We start from the raw sequence: 22,216 nt of genomic DNA, 5'->3' as shown, positions 1-22,216 counted from the left end.
CTACGGGGGGTGCATCACTAGGGGGGCTTCCTTCCTTCTCACCCCTACTCAGCGGTGGAGAGACATGAGTTAGGGCCAGCGAGGTATGGAGATGTGTGTAGGCTGCCAACTAGGAAAAGGAACAAGACTTCATCCGTGGCTGGTTCATCAAGAAGGGTGCCATTCTGGGGTAAACTGAGGCAGGCAGCAGGACTCTCAACTGTGAGCAGCAGGAGGCCTGGATGAAGTTGACAAAGAGTACTTTCCCCAAGATCCTGACCTCGCCTCCCTTTCCACTATCTCCTCCTTGAGGGTCTATTCCAGAAAAACATCAGCTCTGAGAGCCAAGGAGAGGGCAACACTGGACCTAGGTTGCCAGCTCCACAGTGTTCTTCTGAGGGTCTAGACGGGAGGCCAACTGACCTGCCAAGGGGTACCCCAAGCTGGGGATCTGGAGGCACAAGAGGCCCAGAAAGGATGTCCCTCCCCCCTCTACCCCTCCCCAGCCTCAGCCTTACTTACACACCCTGCCTCCCCTACCTGGACTCAGAGAGACCAGAATCCAGACAGTGAGTCTCCTGGCCCTCCCCCGCCACCCTTCTCCCCAGCCGCGCCTCCTAGCCCCACCTGCTCCCCGGGGCGCTGGGCTGGCTGGGTTGAGCTGGGTCTTGCCCAGGATTACTGCTCTCAGAGTGCCTCCTCTCTCTGCTGACGGGTGCTGCTGGCCAACACTCGTCCTGGCTTGTGGCAGAGGGCTCAGGCACAAGGTGGACAGCTAGAGCTCTGGCCTCCAGGGCTCCTGATTCAGCCCTTTGCCAACTTCCCCACCTCCCATCTAATCCAGGCCTTATCTCTGGTTGTCTCTCCTACCTGGCCCTCTGCTGTCAACTTGTCCCCAGTCATTCAGTTCCCCAGACAGCAATCTATGTGGGAATCAGACCATGACACTTGCCTGCCTAAGACCCTCTGAAGGTTCCCATTTCTCTTACATAAAATCCCAACTCCTTACCTTGGCCTGGAAGGACACATCACGTGCCCATTCCCCTACCCCTACCTGGGCAGCTCCTTTCCGACATCTGTCCCTTGATTTCTTCCCTCCAATCACACTGGCCTCTTTAACTGTTCCTTCTGAGATCTTTCTGACCTCAGAGCCTTTGCATTCACATGGCCTCTGCCTGGAAAGCCCTTAACCCTCAATTTGTGCATGGCTCTGGCTTCCCTGGTAGCTCAGCTGGTAAAGAATCCACCTACAATGCAGGATACCCCAGTTAGATTCCTGGGTCGGGAAGTTCCCCTGGAGAAGGGATTGGCTACCCGTTCCAGTATTCTTGGGCTTCCCTGGTGGCACAGATAGTAAAGAATCTGCCTGCAATCTGGGAGACCTGGGTTCAATCCCTGGGTTGGGAAGATCCTCTGGAGGAGGGCATGGCAACCCACACCAGTATTCTTGTCTGGAGAACTCCCATGGACAGAGGAGCCTGGCAGGCTACATATAGCCCATGGACTCGCAAAGAGTCAGACACAACTGAAGCGACTTAGCACACATATTGCACACAAATATTTTAGCACAGCTTTCCTTATCATGAGGTCTCAGAGTGCAGTTCTCTCCGACCAGCAGGTTTACCTAAAGGGGCCCCACTCCCCACAAATCACTGTACATCCAGCACCTTGCTTTATTTTCTTCACATCACACAGCATTGTCTGAAATGTCCTTGCTTGTGCTTTTTCTTATTTATTGCCCATCTTCCCCAGCCAGAATGTAAACTCCAAGAGGGTAGGTGCTGTGTCTCTTATTCACATCTGTATTCCCAGCACCTCTCATCCCCACAGAGTGCCAGGCCACAAAGAGTGCAAAATAAATATTTGTTAAATGAACGAGGAGGGGCAGGGGCTGGTGGAGGAGAACCTCTGAGGCCTCTGCAGAAACACTTCAGCTCAGTGATGTCCATTTCTTCTTTGTATTCCTCCTCCCCCTACCCACCAGCTTCCATTGGTTTCCTCCCACTCCAGGGGAAGGGGTGAGGAGATAAAGGAGGCAAGCCCAGAGCATGCCTGGCTGACACTGCCCTAAAGTGTGGGGCAACCCCCAGCCCAACGGAGCTGTCTGAGCTTGGGGCAGATATCCGGGAGGCAAAATCTGTCCTGGAGACCACAGAAGTGAGTGGGGAAGTCCAAGCAAGCCTGAACTGTCCTGTGATTGAAGTCTTGATGACCTCAGGGCTGGGAGGTTCCTATAAAATCTTGTGGTCCAGCCTCCACTCCCAGGAACCAAGGTGATTTTCGGCCAAGATGGCACGCCACAGAGGAGCAGCCTGAGGGAGGAGAGCCGTCCGCTCACTTGCAGACACTGACCCACTCAGTGATGCGGCACTCCTCACAGACCACGAAGCAGCACCAGTGGAAGCGGCAGTGACAGCGCTCACTGCGTGTCTGCCGAAGGATGTTGTGGCCGCGGCCACAGCACATGCTGCCGCAGCCGTCAGGGCCCGCACTGCTCTTGTTGCACAGGCGGCCCACGGTGCCGGCCGAGTCCAGGCGCGGCTCCCGCTCGCAGAAGTCGGGCGACTTCTCGAAGTAGACCAGGTCGGCGGGGCTGGCGCGGCGCCGTGGCCCCGGAAGGCCCGGGGCGGGCGAGGGTGCCCCCGCGGGACCGGGCTCCAGCTGTCCGCTGTTGCGGTTGTGCGGGCGGATGAGCGTGGCGCGGTGGAAGCGGCTGCGCAGCAGCGCCCCCACCGCGCGGAACTCGGGCGTCACCTGCCAGCAAGTCTTGAGCTGGCAGCTGCCTGACGTGCCATGGCACTTGCACTTCCGCCGCATGTTCTCCATCACCGCCTGCAGAGGGAGGCACGGGGGAGGGTGACGCCCGCGGCCGGCCCCACTGCCCTCCTCCCCACGCAGACCTTGGCCTGGGAGAATCTCAGAGGCTTTGCAAACCAACTCCCATTGAACGGAGGCAAAGGCTGAGGCCCAAAGCCGGTGGGTGCGTGGCACAGCTTCTCAACCAGGCAATCAGGACAAGAGTTCTGCCTACTCTTCTGCTGTTCTGTCTACCACCTCCCACCCCGTCAGACCCCAGGGGAATTCCCTCCTTCCTGCACTCCTCCTCTCCCACCGCCTTTCCCAGCAGCTGCAGGGGGCCCTTGGGGCTGGAGGCTCCTGCTTCCTGAGGGGGATCCCAGATCCTCAGGGAAATTCCCTCTTCTTCCAACCCTCAGGTGGGGACCAGGAGCAGGGGTGTGCTGGCCCCACTACCTCCCAGCCCAAAGCCTCTGGCCTCACTCCAGGCTGTGAGCAGAGACTGTGGGGAGTCTGAGAAAGCCCCTTTCTTCCTCTGGGCCCTGTAGCACTTTGCAAGAAGCCTAAGAGGAGGGCCAGGGGCTGGAGAGATTTCCCTTCCCCTCCTCCCCATCATACAGGCTGGGGCTTATTCTGCCCAGCACTGAGTGCCACCATTCCTCCTAGGAAACAGCATCAACAGGAGCCAAAGTCTACCTGAATACAGAACCAAAGGAAACACAAAGAGCCAGACCCCCAGGGCAATGAAAGTGGAGAGAGGTTCCCAGGCCTCCAAAGGAGCTAGTTACCTTAATACAACCTACCCACTTCTTGCCCAGCCCTTAGCCTGCTCTCCTGAGTCTTCTCCCAAAGAGCCCCTTCATGTTATCCTCACCAGAGACCCCAGAGGAAACTGGCCACATGCCCCTCCCCCTGCTCCACTCCAAAAACACAAAGCAATGATCTGGGGCCCTCAAACTTCAGCAATAGGGCCATAAGAGAGGGACCTCATTCCTCCAAGTTTTAAAAGGCTCTGCAGCTTGTATGTGCAGCCTGTGGTGTCAACACCACGTGGAAAGCAGCCCAGGGCCTCCCCAGGCCAACAGCTCCAGAACATCTGCTTCCCACAGGCAGCAGCCATTAATTAACCAGTTTAACAAGGAGGAGGAGGCACTGTTGGTATGGGCTGAGGTAGTAATGGACGCTTGGGAAAAGAGCTGCATAAACAGGGCAGAACTGGATGGGAGCTGGATGTGACCTGAGGGTGGGTATGCCTCAGTTTACCTCACCTCTCAGTCATGATGGGAGAGCTGAATCAGCTCCAGTCTTTGTGGAAGAAGGAGGTGAACCCGCCTGGGCTGAGAAGCCAGAAGAAAGGGGAGTGAGATGGAGAAAGTGCCAGCCAGAGTGAGGGGAAGCCAGACACAAGGCCTGAGCAGACTGGGCAGGGCCGAGAGAAGGGACAGGGGGCTGAGTAGCCAAGAAAAGATGGTGCTGAGCTACCACGAGGGTTAGGGAGACATCTTCACGTAGACTACACTATAGAACAAAAGGGTTCAGGACTCAGCTGCTTGGAGATGAATCCTGCCTCTTCCACTTTCTCATTAGTTGTATCACCTTAGCCAAGCTTCTTAGTCTATTTGTGCCTGACTTTCCACATCTGAACATGAGGTGAATAATAGAACCTTCATAGGTAGGTGTAAGTGAAATACGCTAATATACAGTAAACTGCTCCAGAACAATGCCTAACAGAGAAAGGACTCAATAAATTGAATGTGTGCTATTACTTTCCCTTCTTTCTTTCCTCCACATCTCCCTCTCTTTGTTTCTTCCTTTCTGTCCTCTCCCTCTCCTTCTCCCCTCCCCTTCCTCCCTCTCCTCTTCTTCATCCTCCTCCCCCTCTTCTCCTTTCTCTTCCTCCCTTTCCTTCTCCTCCCCTGTTATCCTCCTCCTCCCTCTCCTCTTCTTCTCTCCCCTTTAAAATGAATGACCTTTGAGGGAGTATGAATATTGGAGGTGGCAGGGGTGCAGAGAAATGAGGATGAAAACACAATAGTACCACTGTGGCCCCAGGGAATCTCCCTTTGCAGGAATTTCTCATTCTGCACAGAAAGCCTGGGAGAGGATGGGTGTCTATGCACAGGGAAACAGAATCATGGAACATTCACACTAGGGAGCCTTACGGATCATCCAGTTCAACCTTCTAACTTTATAGGGGGGAGACTGAGTGGCAGAGCTAGGCCTAGACTTGGAGGTCCTGACTGCAACCCAGAGCTCTCCCCTCTGCTCACAGCAGGAACTGGGAGGATCAGGCTGCTCAGCAGAGGGAAAGCTCTTCCAGGGCAGGGGCTGTTTTGCCTTCATAGCCCCAGGCCTAGTCTGGTGCCTGGCACACAGTAGCTAGCCAACACACATTTGATGACCAAATTAGGAGGGGGCAATGATAAGTTGGTGCTTCCCTGGTGGCTCAGATAGTAAAGAATCTGCCTGCAAGAGACCTGCGTTGGGAAGATCCCCTGGAGGAGGGCATAGCAACCCACTCCAGTAATCCTGCCTGGAGAATCGCCATGGACAGAGGAGCCTGGAGGGCTACAGTCCATGGGGTGGCAAAGAGTCGGACACGACTGAGAGACTAAGCACATACAACGATAAGTTGCTGAGTTAGGGATAGTGGTACGGTCTCCAGAGGAGAGATGAGCCCGGAGGAGGGGAGGGGCCCTAGGCAAAGGGGTCTGAGCCGGCCCAGCGGGGTGGGGCGCTCACCTGCCTCCCTACTCGGTTGTTGTGGAGCCTCATGCGCGCATGGATGTCTCTGTGAGGTTCCCGGGAGTCCAGAAAGTCTTTAGAGAAGCGCTCTCCAAAACCCACGTCAGGGCTGCAGCCGCCCCACTCCCAGGAGTCCTGCAGGCCGGGGCTGGCCGGGGGCAGGGCAGGGTGCTCGGGAACTCCGTGGCTCAGGCCCTTGCCGCGCTGCAGCGCTTCCAGCTGCAGGCGGTGCAACTTCCGACGGAAGGCCTCCTCGTCGCCGCGCCTGGACGCGTCGCAGCCGCAGGCCCTCAGTTTGCCCAGGGCGCAGGCGTTGGATACCGCGTGCACCACGCCGGCTGCCGAGATGGCGTATGCGAATGCACTCTCTCGGAAACCTGGGCGTAGAAATGCGGGTTTTACGGCCTTTGAGGGGCCTTCACATCCCATCCCTCTGCCCTCCCCACCCAGCTTTCTCACCGCACCGAGGGGAAGCAGAGGCCCAGTGTTGGGCGGGGGAGGGATCTGGTACAAGGACATAGACTCAGAGAAGGGCAGAAATTACTCCGCTGGAAGTTCTGCACGAGGGATGGAATGCGGGAGGTCTCCCCCACAGCCCTCCTTTTTGAACTCCTTTCCCTTCACCCTTAGCAAGCTCAGAGTTTGTGTCTACAGCTCTCCCGTTGGACAGACACCATCTAGTAAACAATTTTTTTTTTTTTTGCCATCAAAGACTTAAGTTATTATCTCTCATGCAATATTTGCAATTTTATGATAAGCCTGCAGAAAGAAGGCAAATTTTAACCTAAAAAAAAAAACCAGTGATGGAATGCTGGGCCCCAGGGGATGGTAATGGGCAGAAGGGTAAGTAAGAGGAGATGGTGTCCTCCTAAGGTTCCCAGCCCCAAGATATCCTGACTGCAGCCACCTGCTTGGGCACATCACGGAACACCCTCTGATGGCCAGGTACCAGAGGGAGGGAAAAGAGCCAGCGGAATTTCCCCCTTCCCTGCCCACGTGACATCCCAGAAAGTCTGCTCAGAAAAGGGCATTGCCCAGCCACCCTGCCTGCAGTTTCTTCAGGTCAGCTGAAGAGGTTGTCTCAAGGATGCTAGGAGTGAGCCCCCTGCTGACTCGGGGTTAAGAGTAGTCATGTTGAACACTGAGAAGAAACGGTTAGCTAAGGCAGATGCCTTCATGAGATGCTCAGGGGTGCAAAGCTTCCAAGATGGGTGACTCTCAGGAGCCCAGGACTTGTCTACACCGCTCCTCCTCCTTGACATTCCCAGCTTGAGCCATCCTCTGGGTCTGTGGCAGGCGGAGTCCTACTTGCAGAGGAGGGTTGGGCTTCTGGACCTGCAAGCTACATCTCATTCTGCATCTGAGAAAGGACTGGCAAAGGGCAGGTCTCTGACCAGCCTCTGAACCGGAGAGAGTCTGAGCAGTGGGAGAAACCAAGGGCAATAACAGCTCCCACATGAGCAGGAGATTCGGCTGAGCCATAGATACCTGTGGGGAAGCCAGAACTCGGCTGGGAGCTGATGGCTTAGGAGAGGCCAGAGATTCAGAAGAAAAAACTCTGGATCCTACTACCTCAGCATCAAGACCGAGAGGGCTTGGAGGCCTCACTGACCCCAGAGAGCCAACCAGGACTGGACAGAGACCCTCACCCAGTCCCACCCCGAATGCTCACCCTCTGCATCACAGGGCCCTGTCCCCCTCTCCCTGCCTGGCAAAAAACAAAAACAAAAAACAAGATGTGTAAAAGAATATGAACTCTGGAGCCAGACTGCCTGGGTTTCAATCTTGGCTCTTCCACTTACTAGCTGGTAATAGCTATGTGACCTTGGCCAAGTGACTTGACCTCTCTGTGCCTCAATTTTCTCATCTGTAAAACATCTGTCTTATTGTTGTTCCAAGACTGAGTTAAGAAATTTTAAATGCTTAGGATAATACCTTACTCCTAGTAAGGACTACATAAACACTTGATATTATTGAGAAGTTCCTTCCTGCCGTCTGACTTCACCCACCGCTGCTGCAGTTTCAGGCTATTGCTCTTTCTTGTTTCCCCAGCCAGGCCTGGAGCTCTGCAGCTCATGGCTCACTTGGGTCACCAGAAGCCCATAAAGCAGATGATCCCTCTTTAGCTTCTCATTCCAGCTGATGACATCTCAGGACCTTTCTAAGAAAAAACTAGCTCTGAGGAAACAGGAAGGAATAGAGAATAGGCAGGAGCCCTCAGAGGGGGCCCTGGGAACCGGTGGGAGTTGCAGAAGAGTAGACAATGCCCTGGGAGGTGGGGCCCAAGGGAAAGAAAGGCAGACTCTAGCTGAGGAGCACACCCTGTATTTATCCCTTGCCTTTTATCTGTGGGACCCTGAGCACTTATTGCTTGGGGTGGGGGAGTCATCAGCCTGCTTCTAGGACAAATGGCCATATATAGACCACCAGAGGCAGCCCAGAAAGCACCCCTCCCAACACACACACACACACACACACACACACACACACACACACACACACTTAGACACACTGTACAAAAGAGGGGTAATGGAGCTGGGCCCAGCCCCAGCTCTCCCAGCTCCCAGGCCTGGCCACTTTCTACTGAAGGACATTTGGCTCTGGAGAAGACCTGCTGCTGAGTAAGAAACCCAGATAGCACAGTTCCCAGTCCTCTGACCTTGTCTATGCATAACACCAGGCAAGAGCAAGTTGCTGGTCCCAGGAGATGTGCTGGGCCAACCCAACCACCATCTTCCAGGCTCCATTACATTCAAGAGCTTGCCTAGAGGAGTCTGGAGAAATGTAGCCCACAGCCTACAGAGAACACCCCTACCGACCCCGGGCAGCTAAAGACACCATCCCATGGCCTCTGGCACCTCTCACAGCCACGTGTAGGAGTGACCAGGCAGGGCTTGTATGGTCATCCTTTGCTCCAAGCATTCAGAGAAGTCCAGCCCATTGGGTCTGCCCCCAGCTCCCATTCTGGGCCCCAGTTTCGGTCCTGGCCCCAATTGTCTGGGGCAGACGCAGGCACAGTGCCATCTGGCCAGCTGGAGGGGGAGAGGGGTGGGGCCTTGGCCAGCTGGGCCGCCCGGAGCACTGGGGGGTGGGGGCTCGTTAAGACGCACAATTAGCCGCCCTGCCTTTGATCTGGGACAGGGACTGCCAGCATCTAACTGGAGTCAGCTGCTGCTACAGGACGCAGCCAACGGCCGGGAAGGGGCTGGGGGAGGAGGTTTGGAGGGCAGGGAAGTGTGGAGGAGAGAGGACTCGGGAGCCGGTGGGAACTAGGAAGGTTTAGAGAACCTGCCCATTCAAGTCAAAGAAGGAGGAGAGGTGGAGAAGTCTGGTCTCCATTCCCTCCACACAAATAATCTGTGTGCAAATAATCTGTGCGTGTTCATGTTCCCGGCCTGGGAGAGAGAGAGAAAGAGGGTTGCCTATATGTGGGAACACTTAGGGGTGACACTGAATGTACAGCCACATCTTCACAACTATGGGTAGGTGTTGGTGTGTGAGAGTGCGTGTGTACATGTGTGCATGTCAGTTCCATTTTTTGGATTACTTCTCTGTTGTACCAGTTCACCTCTGGGCACCGGGTAGGAGATCATGGTGGCCTTGCAGCTTGGGAGGCAGTATGCAGGGGGTTGAGTGCAATCTCTAAGAACAGCTGGCCTACACTTGAGTCCTGGCTCTGCAGCTCATGTGCAAGCTGTGTGACTAATGGCAAGTTACCCAACCTCTCTAAGCTTCATTTATAAAAGGAGGATAATGATAGAACCTAGTGCATGGGGTTTGTTTGAAGACCCTACAGTATAGGTAAAGTGCTTCAGAACAGTGATCAGCACACAGCAAGTACTTAATATGTTTTGGGTAATTTGTTCAATCTCTGGGTTGGGAAGGTCTCCTTCCAGAGAAGGGAATGGCAACCCACTCCGTTATTCTTGCCTGGGAAACCCCATGAACAGAGGAACCTGGTGGGTTACAGTCCAAGGGGTTGCCAAAGAGTCGGACCCAACTTAGTGACTAAACAAATGAGAATAACAGGACTTTAGGTGATCCTGTTAGGATATGACTAGGATTATGGTTAGGATAATCATTAGGATATGACTGCCCGTGCCTCAGTCTCCCCATGTGAGTACCATCACATATCCCAAGCCCACGCATAAAAACAAGACTCCCTGAGGGTGAATGTAAAAGGAAGGTGGGAGACAAACAGCCAGGGCCTTGGAGAGCAGAGGCTAGACTCTCAAATTGCTGGGTTCTCCTGGGCTGGGAGCCTGGCTTACTGCAGAGCCTCACACCCCCTCTTTCCATCCATTCTGAATGAGTCTGGGCCTTAGGGAGGGCGGTACCCAAGCTGTGCCAATGCTCCAGGACCTGCTGCGTGCATCTACTCTCTCCACCACATCTGTCCCTGTCCTCTCATCCCCTCTAACTCCAGTGCCCAAGCCCAGCTCTAAACAGCCCATTCCTCAAATCTCCCTCTGGTCCCTGCATCCTGAGTAAGAGATGGAGTTCTTTAATCCACATAATAAAGAGCCCCTTCTAACCAATGTTTGTCCAGCATCTCACCCACCCAAGCACCAACCGTGTGAGTCCTCAGAACTGAAAGCTGGGGATATCAGGATCCTTGGGTCACAGCTGCCTCTGAGATGGGGGTGGTCCTCTCACAGTTTATTTAGGACTCTAGTCCCCTAGAGACCCCACTCTCCCTGCCTCCCAACTCCCAGGTTGCAGCAGCCCCACCTCCCTATGCTTGGTTGGGGAAAGCCCTACTGTGTGTCCTGCTTCCCTAGCACCCACTCCAGGTGCTCAAACACCCTTCCCTCTACCTCCTTCATGAGAACTCCATCCCTTCAGCCAACCCATCACAGGAAAAGTGTCAGGACAATTAGATGACAGTGACAGCACTCAGGTGGAAGACCTGAGGGACCACCTCCTGGTAGCAGTCTCTGAATTTTAAACGTGGCAGCATGCATGTGCATGCTAAGTCACTTCTGCCCGACTCTTTGCAACCCCATGGCCTGTAGTCCACCAGGCTCCTCTGTCCATGGGGATTCTCCAGGCAAGAATACTGGTAGGTTGCCATGCCCTCCCCCAGGGGATCTTCCCCACCCAGGGATCAAACCCACGTCTCTTATGTCTCTTGCATTAGCAGGTGGGTTCTTTACCCACTGAGCCACCTGGGAAGCCCAAGTGCACCTTTAAGAGAACTCCAGTGGCAGCCAGGGTGAGAAGAGGGGTCACCATACTGATATGCCATATGGGGAAACTGGGGTCACCTGATCTTCTCATGGACAATCTATGACTTGAAAAGAAGGGAGACTGGGGGAAGAATCCAGTCCAGGGGCTCCTTACCGCCAAGACTGGCCCATGGGATTCAAATTTAGCTAGTCCTTGAGGTGATGGGCCAAGAAAATGGTCCCTCAAGAGTGTGGAGTGAGTGAGGCAGGGCAACGATGGCCCTGGGAGGTGAGCAGAGGGGTAGGGGGTGGACATTTCTTTCCAGAAGCCTTCCGAGGAGGATGGAAAGGTAGAAATGAGGTGTTGCAATGGGGGAGGTGGGGGCAGGGGGAGAGGCAGAAGCCATAGAGGTAGGCCAGTGTTCTGAGGCCAAAGGCAGGAGCCCAGCCTCCCTGCAGGAGTCCAGGAGCCGCGCTGTCCCGCTCCCTCCCCGCGCTGGGCGCCGCCCCGCGCCGGCTAGCCCCGGCAAGTCTCCCCCCTCCACACCTCACCTCCCCCCCTACCCGTCCCCCCAGCTCACCTCCCGCTTATTAAACTGCAGGTGAACCCGGAGCGCCTGGCACAGCGCCAACCCCGCGGGGTTCCACCGCTCCGAAGCCTCCCCCAAGGTGCAAAGCCCCCGTGTCCTCCACCAGCCCGAACGGGCCTCCCTCCGGTCGAAGCAGTCGGGGCGCCTGGGTTCACTCGGTCTAGAGGGGGCAGGAGGATCAGAGGGAAAGAGGGGACACCGAGACCCCGGGAAGAGGGGCGAAGAGCTAGCCTCGCCTCCCCGCTAAGAGACACGGGTGCCCGAGTCCTCAGAGAACGGAACCCGGAGCAAACTCGGGGCCCAGCGCTGGCGAGCACCGGACTTCGGGGAGCGCGGGTGACCCAGAATCCCGGAGTGGGTTCGGGCGCCCGGCAGCGGGGAGCGCCGGCCCGGCCCGGCCGGGGCAGGAGAGATGCAGGGGCCTGTCACTTCGTGTCCGTGAGCCAGGCGGCAGCGGGGGCGGCCAGGGCGGGGCGTCGGGCCGGAGTTGGGCCGGCCAATCGGCCGGGGGGTCGCGGGCATCCTCTCCGGGCAGACGGCTGGAGGGGCTCCGGGGCGGCGGGGTGGGCGGGGCGGGAGCGCGGGACGGGGTGGGTGGGGGGGTCGCCCTCTTTGAGAGGCGCGCGGCTGGGGCCGGGAGCCGTCTGCCGCGGCCCGCGGGGATTAGTTCGCGGCTGCATGCCGCCACACGCGTCGGGCTGGGCTCGGCCGGGGAGAAACAGCGCCCCGGGCGCGCGGGGGAGGGAGCAGGGAGAGCGCGCGGGGGCGGGGCAGGCGACCAGGGGCTGGGCTGGGGGAAGCTGGGGTAGACCCTGGTCTGGGGGCTCCGGGGATGCGCGGAGAGGTCCTGGTGGACAGGGAATGCCCCTGACTCAGTTCTTTCTGAAATTAGGGTACATTAAAGTCTGACTCTCCCAAAAGCCCCTGGGCCCAAAGGCCACCGAGTACAGGGGTACCTGGCCTCCTCTGATGTCACCTGAGAATCGTACAGGTCCCAAGGAGTCAGGTCCCCACGCTGTCCCACCCAAGTAGTTGCACGGAGGAGAGATATACCAGTTAGGTCCATCCAGGAGGCAAGACCCCCATCTTTTTCCAAAGACCTGGATCAAAGCTTAAAATACCAGGGCAGGAGGTGGGTATGAGTGGAACTGAGTGAGGAAAGCGCCTGCCATCTCCAGCCCAAGCCACTCTCGGGATTGTCCGGGTGGGTCACCCAAAAGTCCAGGGAGGTAGACAGATAGTAGGCTGCAGCTTCTCCCAACCATGAGGGGGAAAGAGATAGGCAGAACGGTAAGTGAAGCCTACTGGGCAGAAGACAAGCACAGACCCAGTGCCTCTGATTCAGAGAGGGTTTGCAGGGCAGCAGGGATGACACAGAGGCTGGTGGCGTTCCCCGCTGGGAAAGGCTTCTGCAGAAGTATAGTTTTACCTGCTTAGGCTTCCCTCACCTACACTGCTGGGCAAAGGTTCGTGTGGATTCTGGGTACTTCATCACAGGCCCTCCATCCTAAATGCTATTTACTAGTTGGGTATAGGGTAAATTGAGACAGGTGACAGATATGGGTATTTCCTGGGCCTGAGTTATGCAGAGTCAATCTCAGGGCAGGATAACCCAGGAGTTCAGTTCTCAGGCATGAAACCTGCCACCTGCATCCCACCCAGCCCAGCCTGGAGCCACATCTGCCCCGTTTGTCTGACTGCCCACCTCCCCCCAACCATGGACTTGCCCAGAGCAGAAAGAGGCAGGAGGAGAGCAACAAGGGCCAAGAGATGAGCATCTGGGGAGCTTGCCAGCTTGAGGGAGTGGGTTAGGGGATGGCTGGCAGATCAGTTCTGGAGTGAGGGTGCTGAATGGGGTGGGCAGGGCAAGGGTGAGGGGTGAGAGGCAGCTACCTCTGCTGAAGATGGGACTCTCATAAGGGATCTTGTTTCGAGTCTCCAGACTAGAGCAATTCCAGCGCTGATCCCGGAACTGGTGCTGGCACTCATGGATGGCAATCTGGATGCCCTGGATGGCTGAAGCAGCCACGTCAGGGTGGCGCACACACACCTCCATCTGCCGCTTGCTCAGGCCTGGCAATGTCAGGCACACCGTGTTGGCGTTGAGCACAGGTTCCTGGGGGAGGCGGAGGCCCAGGATATCGTTGGGTGCAGACCTGCAGGCAGGTGGGGTTGGGGTGGGTGAGCATTTTGGGGGGCTAGGAGGGCCCCATCTAACAATACACACTGTCCCAAAGGCCATAATCCTTCAGTTCCAACCCCTGCTTTCGAGGGTTGAGCCTATCAGTATACCCCCAAAGCACTCTCCTTTTCTCAACCTTCTCACCGTCCTCCCCTCCAAGACAGCCCACAGGGCTGCACACCCACACCGATTAACATGTGCAAATGGGCACACATCCGGTATGCCTGCGCACAGAGTATTTCATAAGTACATCCCCAGGCATTGATGCTCTCAAGCGAAGCGTTCTCCCAGAGACCACTCCCAACGGCATGCTTCAGACAGTCACGTTCATGCAGACACACTTCTGCACACATTGAAGTGGACACACAGATGCAGGAACACTTACCCACATACACACTTCATCAGACATAGTTATGTAGATACACACGGACACTCACAAGTTCACACACATGTTCATCTGAACATACATTGATCCATGAGCCCTCATATCCACACATGTGCACACACAGACTGCTGTTTACAAGTCAGCTTGCTGGGCTCACTTGACCACAGACAGAAAGACACACACACACACACACACATGCATATGCACCCTAAGAACCCTTCTAGCTGCCATCTTTCATTGACCCCACCTGGGTGACCCCCTTTGGGCTCCCAACCCCTGCCTCTGCCTAGGGGCAATCTCCAAGGTAAAGCTTGGCAATTTGAGCTTACTCCTGGGGTGAGGTGTGTACCCCCAGCATAGCAGGGACTCCAGGTTGGCACTTGCTGCCCCCTAAACACACACTTCCCCCTCTAGTAGCCATCACTCTTCTGGGCACTGCCCTGTCTCCCTGGCCTGCCCTTATTTTGTCACCAGTTCAATCCCCTCCTGTGAGAGTACTCTTTTCATTGGTCACAAACACTTTCCTGCGACACCGTCCCTCCCTCCTTTCAGGGTCCCCTGCCCCAGCAGGCACGCAGAGGCCCCTGTGGCTGGGGGTCCCAGCTCTCCAGGAGGGCGGGGCATAAGGTGAGGGCTCACCTGGGCACGGAGGCAGCCAGCAGCAGTAGGAAGAAGAGGAGAGCGCAGAGCGCGGGCCGCGGCTGGGGCCGAGGTCGGAGCCGCAGCCAGGGGCAAGGGTGAGTGCTGCCCATCGCGCGCAGGCCGTGATGGGCCAGGAGTTGGGGGCTCACAGCCCGGTGGGACCGGCGAGCCAGGGGCGACGGCGCATGATCCGCGGGGGGTCGGGGCGGCTGCGACACACAGCTCCGACTCGGGTCACGGCTCCCAGAGCAGACGGTGCCCGCCTCCCTGCTCCATGGGGCAGCGCCCCCGGGCACCGCCCTCGGGTGGGGGGGCGGCGGGCGGGCGGGCGCACCGGGCACCTCCTGGCACAGGGGTTCGGGGAATTTCCCGAGGCCCCCCTGCAACAACTCCTGGTGCCTCTTGAGTGTAAGGGGGGCCCGGAGGTGCTGTGGGCTAGGGAAGAGAGGCTGGGGTGCCGGGGAGCCCCCAGAGCACAGTGCAGTGAGCCTGTGCTTCCGAGGGCTTGCGAGGCGGGCGGTGGGGTGGGGGGAGTTGGGCGGGGGGGCGGCGCTGTCTGTGCCTGGCCCCACCGCCCAAAAGAGTGAGTGACTGTCCCGGCTCGGGGAGCTCGGCCGCCTCCCCTTTCCTCCCCCCGCCCCCCCACTCCCCGAGTCTCAGGGCTCTACCCCACGTGACGTCACAACGGCGGGGGAGGGGGGCAGAGGCGTGTACTCCTCCCGAGGCCACTGTGTCTGCTCAGCATTGGGGTGGGAGCGGCGGTGCAGACCCTGCCGGGAGGGGCGGGGAGAAGAGGTGTTGGGGTCTGCGCGATCAGGCCCAGGGCGGTGCCAGTGAGCCGGCTGGCTGGTTTGTGTGGGAAGGTGTGTGTTACTGAGAGGTGTGTGCGCCTGACTGAGCCGCAGCTGCTGGGGAGCCATCCCCCGCCCCCCACCCCCCACCGCATATACACACCTGCAGGGGCTGGCCCTCTGCTCGCCTCCCCCACCTCAGGAGGGACTTCCCAGGCTTGGCTGCTGAGGCAGGTGTGGGGTCCTGCAGAGGGGGTTGGCAGCGCACCCCTCCCACCCCCCGATCTTGCTCTTGTTGGCTGTGTGACCTTCAACAGGTGCCTCCTGGAGAACCAAGCCACCCTCTGCCTCAGTGAAATGAAGTTAATGAGACCCACCTCATCTCATCAATGAGCCAGTAAAGGTAAAAGTCCTGGGACTCCAGTGAATGCTAGTCTGGGAGCAGAGCATCCAGGGGTGGCATACCCTAAGAGGAGGGATTAGAGAGCCTTTTAATCCTAAAAGTGTGCTTTGAGGTTATCTTATTTCATCCCCTTTTATTTCATAAGAAAATACTGAGGCTCAGAGAGGGTCATGACTTACTCAAGGTCACCCAGCAAGTTAGTGGAAGAGCTGAATCAAAGCCCACTTGAGCATAGCAGCAGCAGTCCCAACACTGAGTCCTCCTTCCCCATGCCCAGCCTGTAGATATCCCAGGTCTCACCTTGGCCCTGCCTCTTGGTCCTCTGGGAGCTCCCGAACACCAGCTTCCTGGCTCAGGGCCACGCCTCTCTGGGATTCTTTTCTGTCCTCACATCCCAGCTGAACACTAGGTTTGCCTAGCAGGATGAGTGTACCGGACCCAGGTAAGGGCCCAAAAGCCAGAGAGTCAGGGACAGAGGCTCCAGCTTCTGTTTCTGGCTCTAACCTGCACCCTGATAGCAAAACCTATTCCCACTGTGGCCTTGACATCCCCCTCTGTAAAATGGGCACAAGCCTCTCACTCTGTACATATGCATCCCTCCCAACCTCACTGCCCCCCTCTCTGAAGAGAGCCCCTCCTAGCTTAAGGATAAACGACCAAAGCCTCTGGGCTCAGAGACAAAAAGGGGCCCATTCCTGGAATTGGCCCCCCCTGGGGAATCGAATGAGAGGGGTTGGGCCTTCCCTGTCCCCAGACTGTCCGGTGGTGGTGGTGGCCTGAGCAACAGCAGGCTGACGGCATCTCCCTCCTCCTCTCCCCCATCTCTGCCGGGAGCCACCGCAGCTGTCAGGAATTAAGGGCTTGAGGCTGCTGGGGGTGGGGGTGGGGCAGTGGGGGCAGCAGTCTGGCTGGACAGCAGGGAAACAGCCGGGGGCAGGAAGCAGTCTGCGTCAGCCAGAGCTGGGTTTGACCCCAGCCGCCCCCTGCCCTCCCCACTCTTCCCTACCAGGCTGCAGGAAGAGCAACAGCTTGGGTCTAAGGTTTGGGAAGGGTATGGGGAGGGGCAGGGCAGAACCAGTCTCAACCCAGGAAGGAGGTGTGAGCCCAGAGTGGGAGAGGGCCCCAGCAGGGACAAGCCAGACTGGGGAGCTATACTCCCATTGGCTGCTGGGGAAACTGAGGCCCAGAAAGGCTCAAGCAATGGGTTCATAATCCAGGCTGCAGACCTCCTTACTCCGCATCTAGCGCTCACACTAGCATGTCCCATGCTTGATGCATTGTATGTTTCCCCTGGGGTAGGCCGTTGTGGGAAATTCCAATTCTGGGCTCTGTGAAGCTGAATCAGCCTTTCCAGAGGGAAGACCTGGGGGTCTGCAGTTCTAACCAATGTCTCAAGCGCTTTTCAAGGGGACCACATTTGGGAAATGCCACTGACCTGGTTTAAGTGGCTGATTTTTTTTTCCCTTTGGCCTTCATCAGATGAAGACTGATCTCTTTGCTCCCCTACCACTATTCATGAAATACAGAAATGTAAGGGAGAGGGAGAAGACCCTTTCTTTGAAAACTCCAGGAAGCAAACAATGCCCAAGCCTTGCTGGCACTCAAGCATGGCACTAGCCTGCTGTCATGAGGGTCCAGGAGTGCCCCGTCTGAGGCGCTTCTCCCTAGCCCTGGGAAGTGAGGGCTTATGTGGGCCCATGGCCTTGGCATATGTAAAGATGAAACCCTGAAAGAGTGTCTGCAGCTGGAGCCCCAACCTCACAAGACCCATGCCATGGGCAAGCCCCTATCAGCAGCCCTCAAGCCCCGCCCTGGCCCTGCCCTGGGCTCTGGCCCTCAGCCTAGCCCCAGCCCCCGCAGCCGCTGCCTGAGACCACAATTACAGGGGCCACTGGGGGTGGGGGAGACCAGGGATGAAAGGCAGCGCCGGAGAATGGTTCCAGCTGCGGCGGCTCCATCGGAGGTTGCGGGGAAGGGAGGGCCAGGGAGGCACCAGGGTGAGAACAGGTGGGACCCCCACCACCCCAGCTGAGCCCAGTCCAGGCTCAGTCCTGATGCTCTGCTGGAGAAGGCTAGCTTTGTGAAGAAGGGAGGGAAGGAGCCCCAGAGTGATGAGGCAGCTCTTTGTCCTCTTGTCCAGGCCTCAGGGACCATGGCCCCCTCAGGAAGGTAAGGAAGGGGGAAGAGCTGGCAGCTCCAGTCTCCCAGACCCCTGTGTGTTAGGTCCGGAAGGGGAGGGGAAGAGCTTCCTGAGTCCTGGGCCTTCCTCCCAGCCTCCCGCCCTTCTGCCTGTTTGTTCCGGCGTTCCCTGATGTGGTCACGCACACATCTGGAGCGCCTCTGTGCTCTTCCCCCATCTCCCCAGTTCCACATGTCCCCCACCACTCAGCCAGTGGGGGACCTCGATGGCTCAGACTGTGCCTGAGGCTGGGAAGCTGGGTGAGCAAGACGGGGGAGGTGGGGTGGTCATGGTGTTGGGGCATTTCTGAGTTCTGCTTCCAGCCCCCATCCCAGTCCTCAGGGCAATGATGCAGAGCCACCTTCGAGCTTAAAGAGGACCAGGATAATGGTCAAAATGGTGCCTCCCGGGCCACCACTCTCACCTTTCACAGAAGGCAGTTCCCCGACTCCTGCTGTGTTCCTGGTCTCTCCTGGTCACAGAAGATGGACGCTAACACATGAGTGCCCGTTCAAAGACTGCAAGCACTCTTACCATGTGCTATCAGGTACCCTCATTTCATAGTGGGGAGACTGAGGCTCAGAGAGGGGAACTGACTTGGCCCAGCTCGAGCTGGCAAACTAGGCCTTTTTACCCCCCACTGCTATCGTGCTACGCCCACTGAATTCCTTTTAACCTACTAGGGATGGTGTCAGTTTCTGCCACTGCCTCAGTTGTCCTCCCTAGCACCATAGAAGAGGAAATCCAGCATCCCACACCCCATATCACCGCCTCCTACCACCACCCCGCACCAGAACCCGGCAGTAGAGACAGAGGCAGGCATCCCAGCCCTACATCTGGGTCAGCCTAGAGGTCTCAGACAGTCTAGATCCCTAGCAGCATGACCTAGCTGTCTGTGGGTCTCCTTACTTCCTTTCCATCCTACCCTCTCTTACTGACAACTCTCTCGAGTTCCCCAGATGTCCTGCAGGTCCTGTCTGTGGGCCGTGTTAACAGGGAAGCTGGGCTCTGTGCACCCTCTGGTGGCCTCTGAGAAAAGTACAGGAGACTTTTTTTTTTTTAAACAGTAAGTGTTGCACCCAGCCAGGGAACTCTCAGGGGAGGCAGTTGTTCAGTCGCTCGGTCTGTTCTGACTCTTTGCGACCCCATGGACTGCAGCGCACCAGGCTTCCCTGTCCTTCAGCATCTCCCGGAGCTTTCTCAAACTCATGTTCATTGAGTCAGTGATGCCACCCAACCATCTTGTCGTCCCTTCTCCTGCCTTCAGTCTTTCCCAGCATCAGGGTCTTTTCCAATGAGCAGACTTTTCACATCAGGTGGCCTAAGTATTGGAGCTTCACCTTCAGCAGCAGTCCTTCCAATGAATAATCAGAGTTGATTTCCTTTAGAATTAATTGGTGTGATCTCTTTGCAGGCCAAATGACTGTCAAGAGTCTTCTCCAACACCACTGTTCAAAAGCATCAATTCTTTGGTGCTTAGCCTGGAGAAGGCAGAAATGTGAATAAAAACCCTATCCTGTACAATGCTTCATTTTTCTTCCATGGGTTCAGAATGCTGGCTCCATTCTCCCACCTTGGTAAGTTAGCCAAACCCCTTAGTTCAAGAGATTCTGAGTCTGAATTCTCCATGATACTTCCCTGAAGCCCAGGTATTTGACTTGAGGGAGCCAGGAGGAAGAAGATTGGAAAAGAAAAAGAAAAGAAAACCCAAATGTCTTTTCCTTCTCACTGGAGCCTAATACTTCCTCTCCATACAGGCTTCACTCTGGGGTAGCGATGTGATCTTCGAGGGCTGAACCACGTGATGTCACACAGGTGTGTGTAGGGGGTACTGTCAGGGGAGAGCTGATGCCCTGAAAGCCATGTAAAGGGTCTGTCATACCCAGGATGAGTTCCCCTTCCCTCTCTTTCACTTGAAGAAATCTTCTCTCCTCGCTGTGCCCCAATTCCCTGTGGTTCTAGGGGTGCTACCAATGCCAGTTGAGGTGGTACATTTCCCTGGACACTAGTTTTTTTTTTCTTTTCCTGCACTATGGAGCATGTGGAATCTTAGTTCCCACTGACTGGACCCATGCCCCTTACATTGGGAGCGTGGAGTCTTAACCACAAGACCGCCAGGGAAGTCTCCCACACACACCCCCCACCCTGCACTGTTATTAGTTCAAGGATAGGCAAGCGGGTCAAGTTGACCTGATCCCAGCTTCCTTAGGGCTTCTACTGGGAATTCCACTCTTTTTTGATCTTTTTTGGGTCAGTGGCACTAAGAGTCTAAGAATGTAGACAAAAGGCTGCCATATAGAGGAAGTCTGTCTGCAGCAGGAGAAAATAAGGACAGTATGAAAAGAGAGACAGACAAGTAGAAACAATAGACCTGGGAGTCAGGGTGAGAGAGAGAGAGGTGATGTCAATCATTTGGGCCCCTGGGCTCAGCAGTGCCTAAATTCAGACTTACCTGGACTTCCCAGGTATTTTTGTTGTTGTTCAGTTGCTAAGTCATGTCCAACTCTTTGCAACCTCATGGATTGCAGCATTCAGGCCTCCCTGTCCCTCACTATCTCCTGGAATTTGCTCATGTCCATTGAATCAGTGATGCCATCCAACCATTTCCAGGTATGAGATCCACTAATTAATTCCCTTTGGCCTAAGTTAGTTTGAGTTGGGTATCTTCATTTGCAGTCAAGGCCTGCCCAATGCCTGCCAAGCATCAGCTCTCTATCCCCTTTCTCACAGTAACTACCATTTATGAAACACAAACTTGACATAAACTATTGCATCAAATGCTAAGTGCTTTGCATATCTCAAAGAATCTGCCCTAAAATGATATGAGGATGTGGATAGATTATGATGGGTGTAACAAGTTGCCCTTGTCCTACTGAGAATTCCACAGACAGAGGAGCCTGGCAGGCTACAGTCCATAGGGTCGCAAAGAACCGGACACGACCCAAGTGACTTAGCAAACACTCAGCACATTGAGAAGAGGAGTCTGTTTTCTCTCCCCTTGAATTTTGACTGGTTCTGTGATTTGTGTCAACCAAAAGGGAATGACAGTGATGCTGGGTACCTTCCAAGGCTGGACCCTAAGAAGACACTTGCAATTTCTGCCTTCAAGTTTAGCACAGTATAATTTGAAATCCAGCTTTATGCTGAGGCCACCATGCTGTAAGGAAGCCCAAGCTGGTCACATGGAGAGAAGGAGGCTACTGGAGAAACTCTGGGACACTGGACACACATGAGGGAAGGCTTTTGGATTGTCCATCCCAGCAAGCCACCAAGCAGAATCAGCCAAGTGGATGACTGCAACCAACAGCTCTGTCACAAAGAACAGAACCACCCAGCTGAGTCCTGACGAATTCCTGACCTAAAGGATCATGAGGAATAATTACTTTTGGGTTGTTTGTTATACAGCAATCGATAACTAAAACAATAATATTCCCATTGCATAGGTAAAGATGCTGGGACTAAGATGGCCTATATCGTAAACTTCTAAGCAACAGCATTGGTTTCCAACCCAGAGTGCCTGAATCTAATGTTCATATTCGCTCTGCATACCTTGATGGGAGAGTCATTCTCCACTGCAGTTTTTGGACTGTGGGGACACTGGGGGCTCCGAATCCCAGCCATTTGGCTCTGTCCTCTCCATTCTCTCTGGAGAAAGATGGGGGCCTTACCCTCAATTCTGGAAAACCCAGAACCCCAAACCTTCCTCTGTGCCTTTACCCTCACCATTAGCTTTCCAAGAGGAATCAGAAAGGCAGAAACGTGGTTGGATACCAAGAGAAACCTTGGCAAAGCTTTGCTTCACCTCCCTCAAAGTTTGATTGGAAATGCCATTCTAAGTTTTTTCAGTGTTAATGGGGGTGAAGCTAGTTTTGATGACAGCAAAACCTGATGTTACTAAGGACATTTTCATCACATTCTACCGTTTATCAAGTTAAATTTCGAGTTTGGGTGGCCTTATAAATCTACCCTCAAATTTCCCAGAAACAGGAAAACAAACTCCCCACACCCTGAATTAGGACAAGGGCTGACCTGAGAACTCAGCACACCACCAGAGGCTTCTGGTCCTCTTTCCCTAGATCCCCTCAGTCTGCTCATTAAAGGGGATCCCAGTTCTCCCCCAGCTTGCAGATACAGACCCTAGATGTGTACCAGAGTGAATAAGAAGAATGCCAAGGGCGGGATCCGGCACTCTTCACCACCAGGAGAGCCCAGTTCTGGAAGACAGATGGGGACCCAGGTGATGACCCCTGAGAGGCCCGTTCTATCAAAACCATCTCCCTTTACTCACTCCTTTCAGAGCCTGTCCCCACGGCAGCAACCCCCCCCCCCAAAAAAAAAAACTCTGGGCCTAGGTTT

At 55.7% G+C, this 22,216-nt stretch overlaps 1 protein-coding gene and 1 long non-coding RNA gene across 4 annotated transcripts; one reads left to right on the top strand and one right to left on the bottom strand.

Annotated features, from left to right (window-relative positions):
- Nucleotides 1–1,744: 1,744 nt before the first annotated feature.
- WNT10A (Wnt family member 10A) lies at nucleotides 1,745–14,597 on the bottom strand. The gene is made up of 4 exons (XM_055573498.1): nucleotides 14,485–14,597; nucleotides 13,172–13,434; nucleotides 5,518–5,897; nucleotides 1,745–2,811 (listed from the first exon to the last, which is right to left on the bottom strand). The coding sequence occupies exons 1-4, from the start codon at nucleotides 14,595–14,597 to the stop codon at nucleotides 2,314–2,316; spliced, it is 1,254 nt and encodes a 417-aa protein (XP_055429473.1). The 3' UTR covers nucleotides 1,745–2,313.
- LOC129646773 (uncharacterized) lies at nucleotides 14,372–22,082 on the top strand. Of its 3 annotated transcripts, none has more exons than XR_008712155.1 (6): nucleotides 14,372–14,582; nucleotides 15,596–15,681; nucleotides 18,294–18,407; nucleotides 19,275–19,437; nucleotides 19,618–19,675; nucleotides 20,899–22,074. It is a non-coding gene; the product is annotated as an uncharacterized LOC129646773 (long non-coding RNA). The 3 variants fall into 3 exon arrangements; XR_008712157.1 differs by lacking the exon at nucleotides 14,372–14,582 and adding an exon at nucleotides 15,219–15,350 and having other exon boundaries at nucleotides 20,899–22,082; XR_008712156.1 differs by lacking the exon at nucleotides 19,618–19,675 and having other exon boundaries at nucleotides 20,899–21,447.
- Nucleotides 22,083–22,216: the final 134 nt, after the last annotated feature.

This window comes from Bubalus kerabau, chromosome 3 (assembly GCF_029407905.1).
Source record: "Bubalus kerabau isolate K-KA32 ecotype Philippines breed swamp buffalo chromosome 3, PCC_UOA_SB_1v2, whole genome shotgun sequence".
Classification (NCBI taxonomy): domain Eukaryota; kingdom Metazoa; phylum Chordata; class Mammalia; order Artiodactyla; family Bovidae; genus Bubalus; species Bubalus kerabau.
Note: the sequence above shows the minus strand (reverse complement) of the source record. Positions and strands in the feature narration are given on the sequence as shown.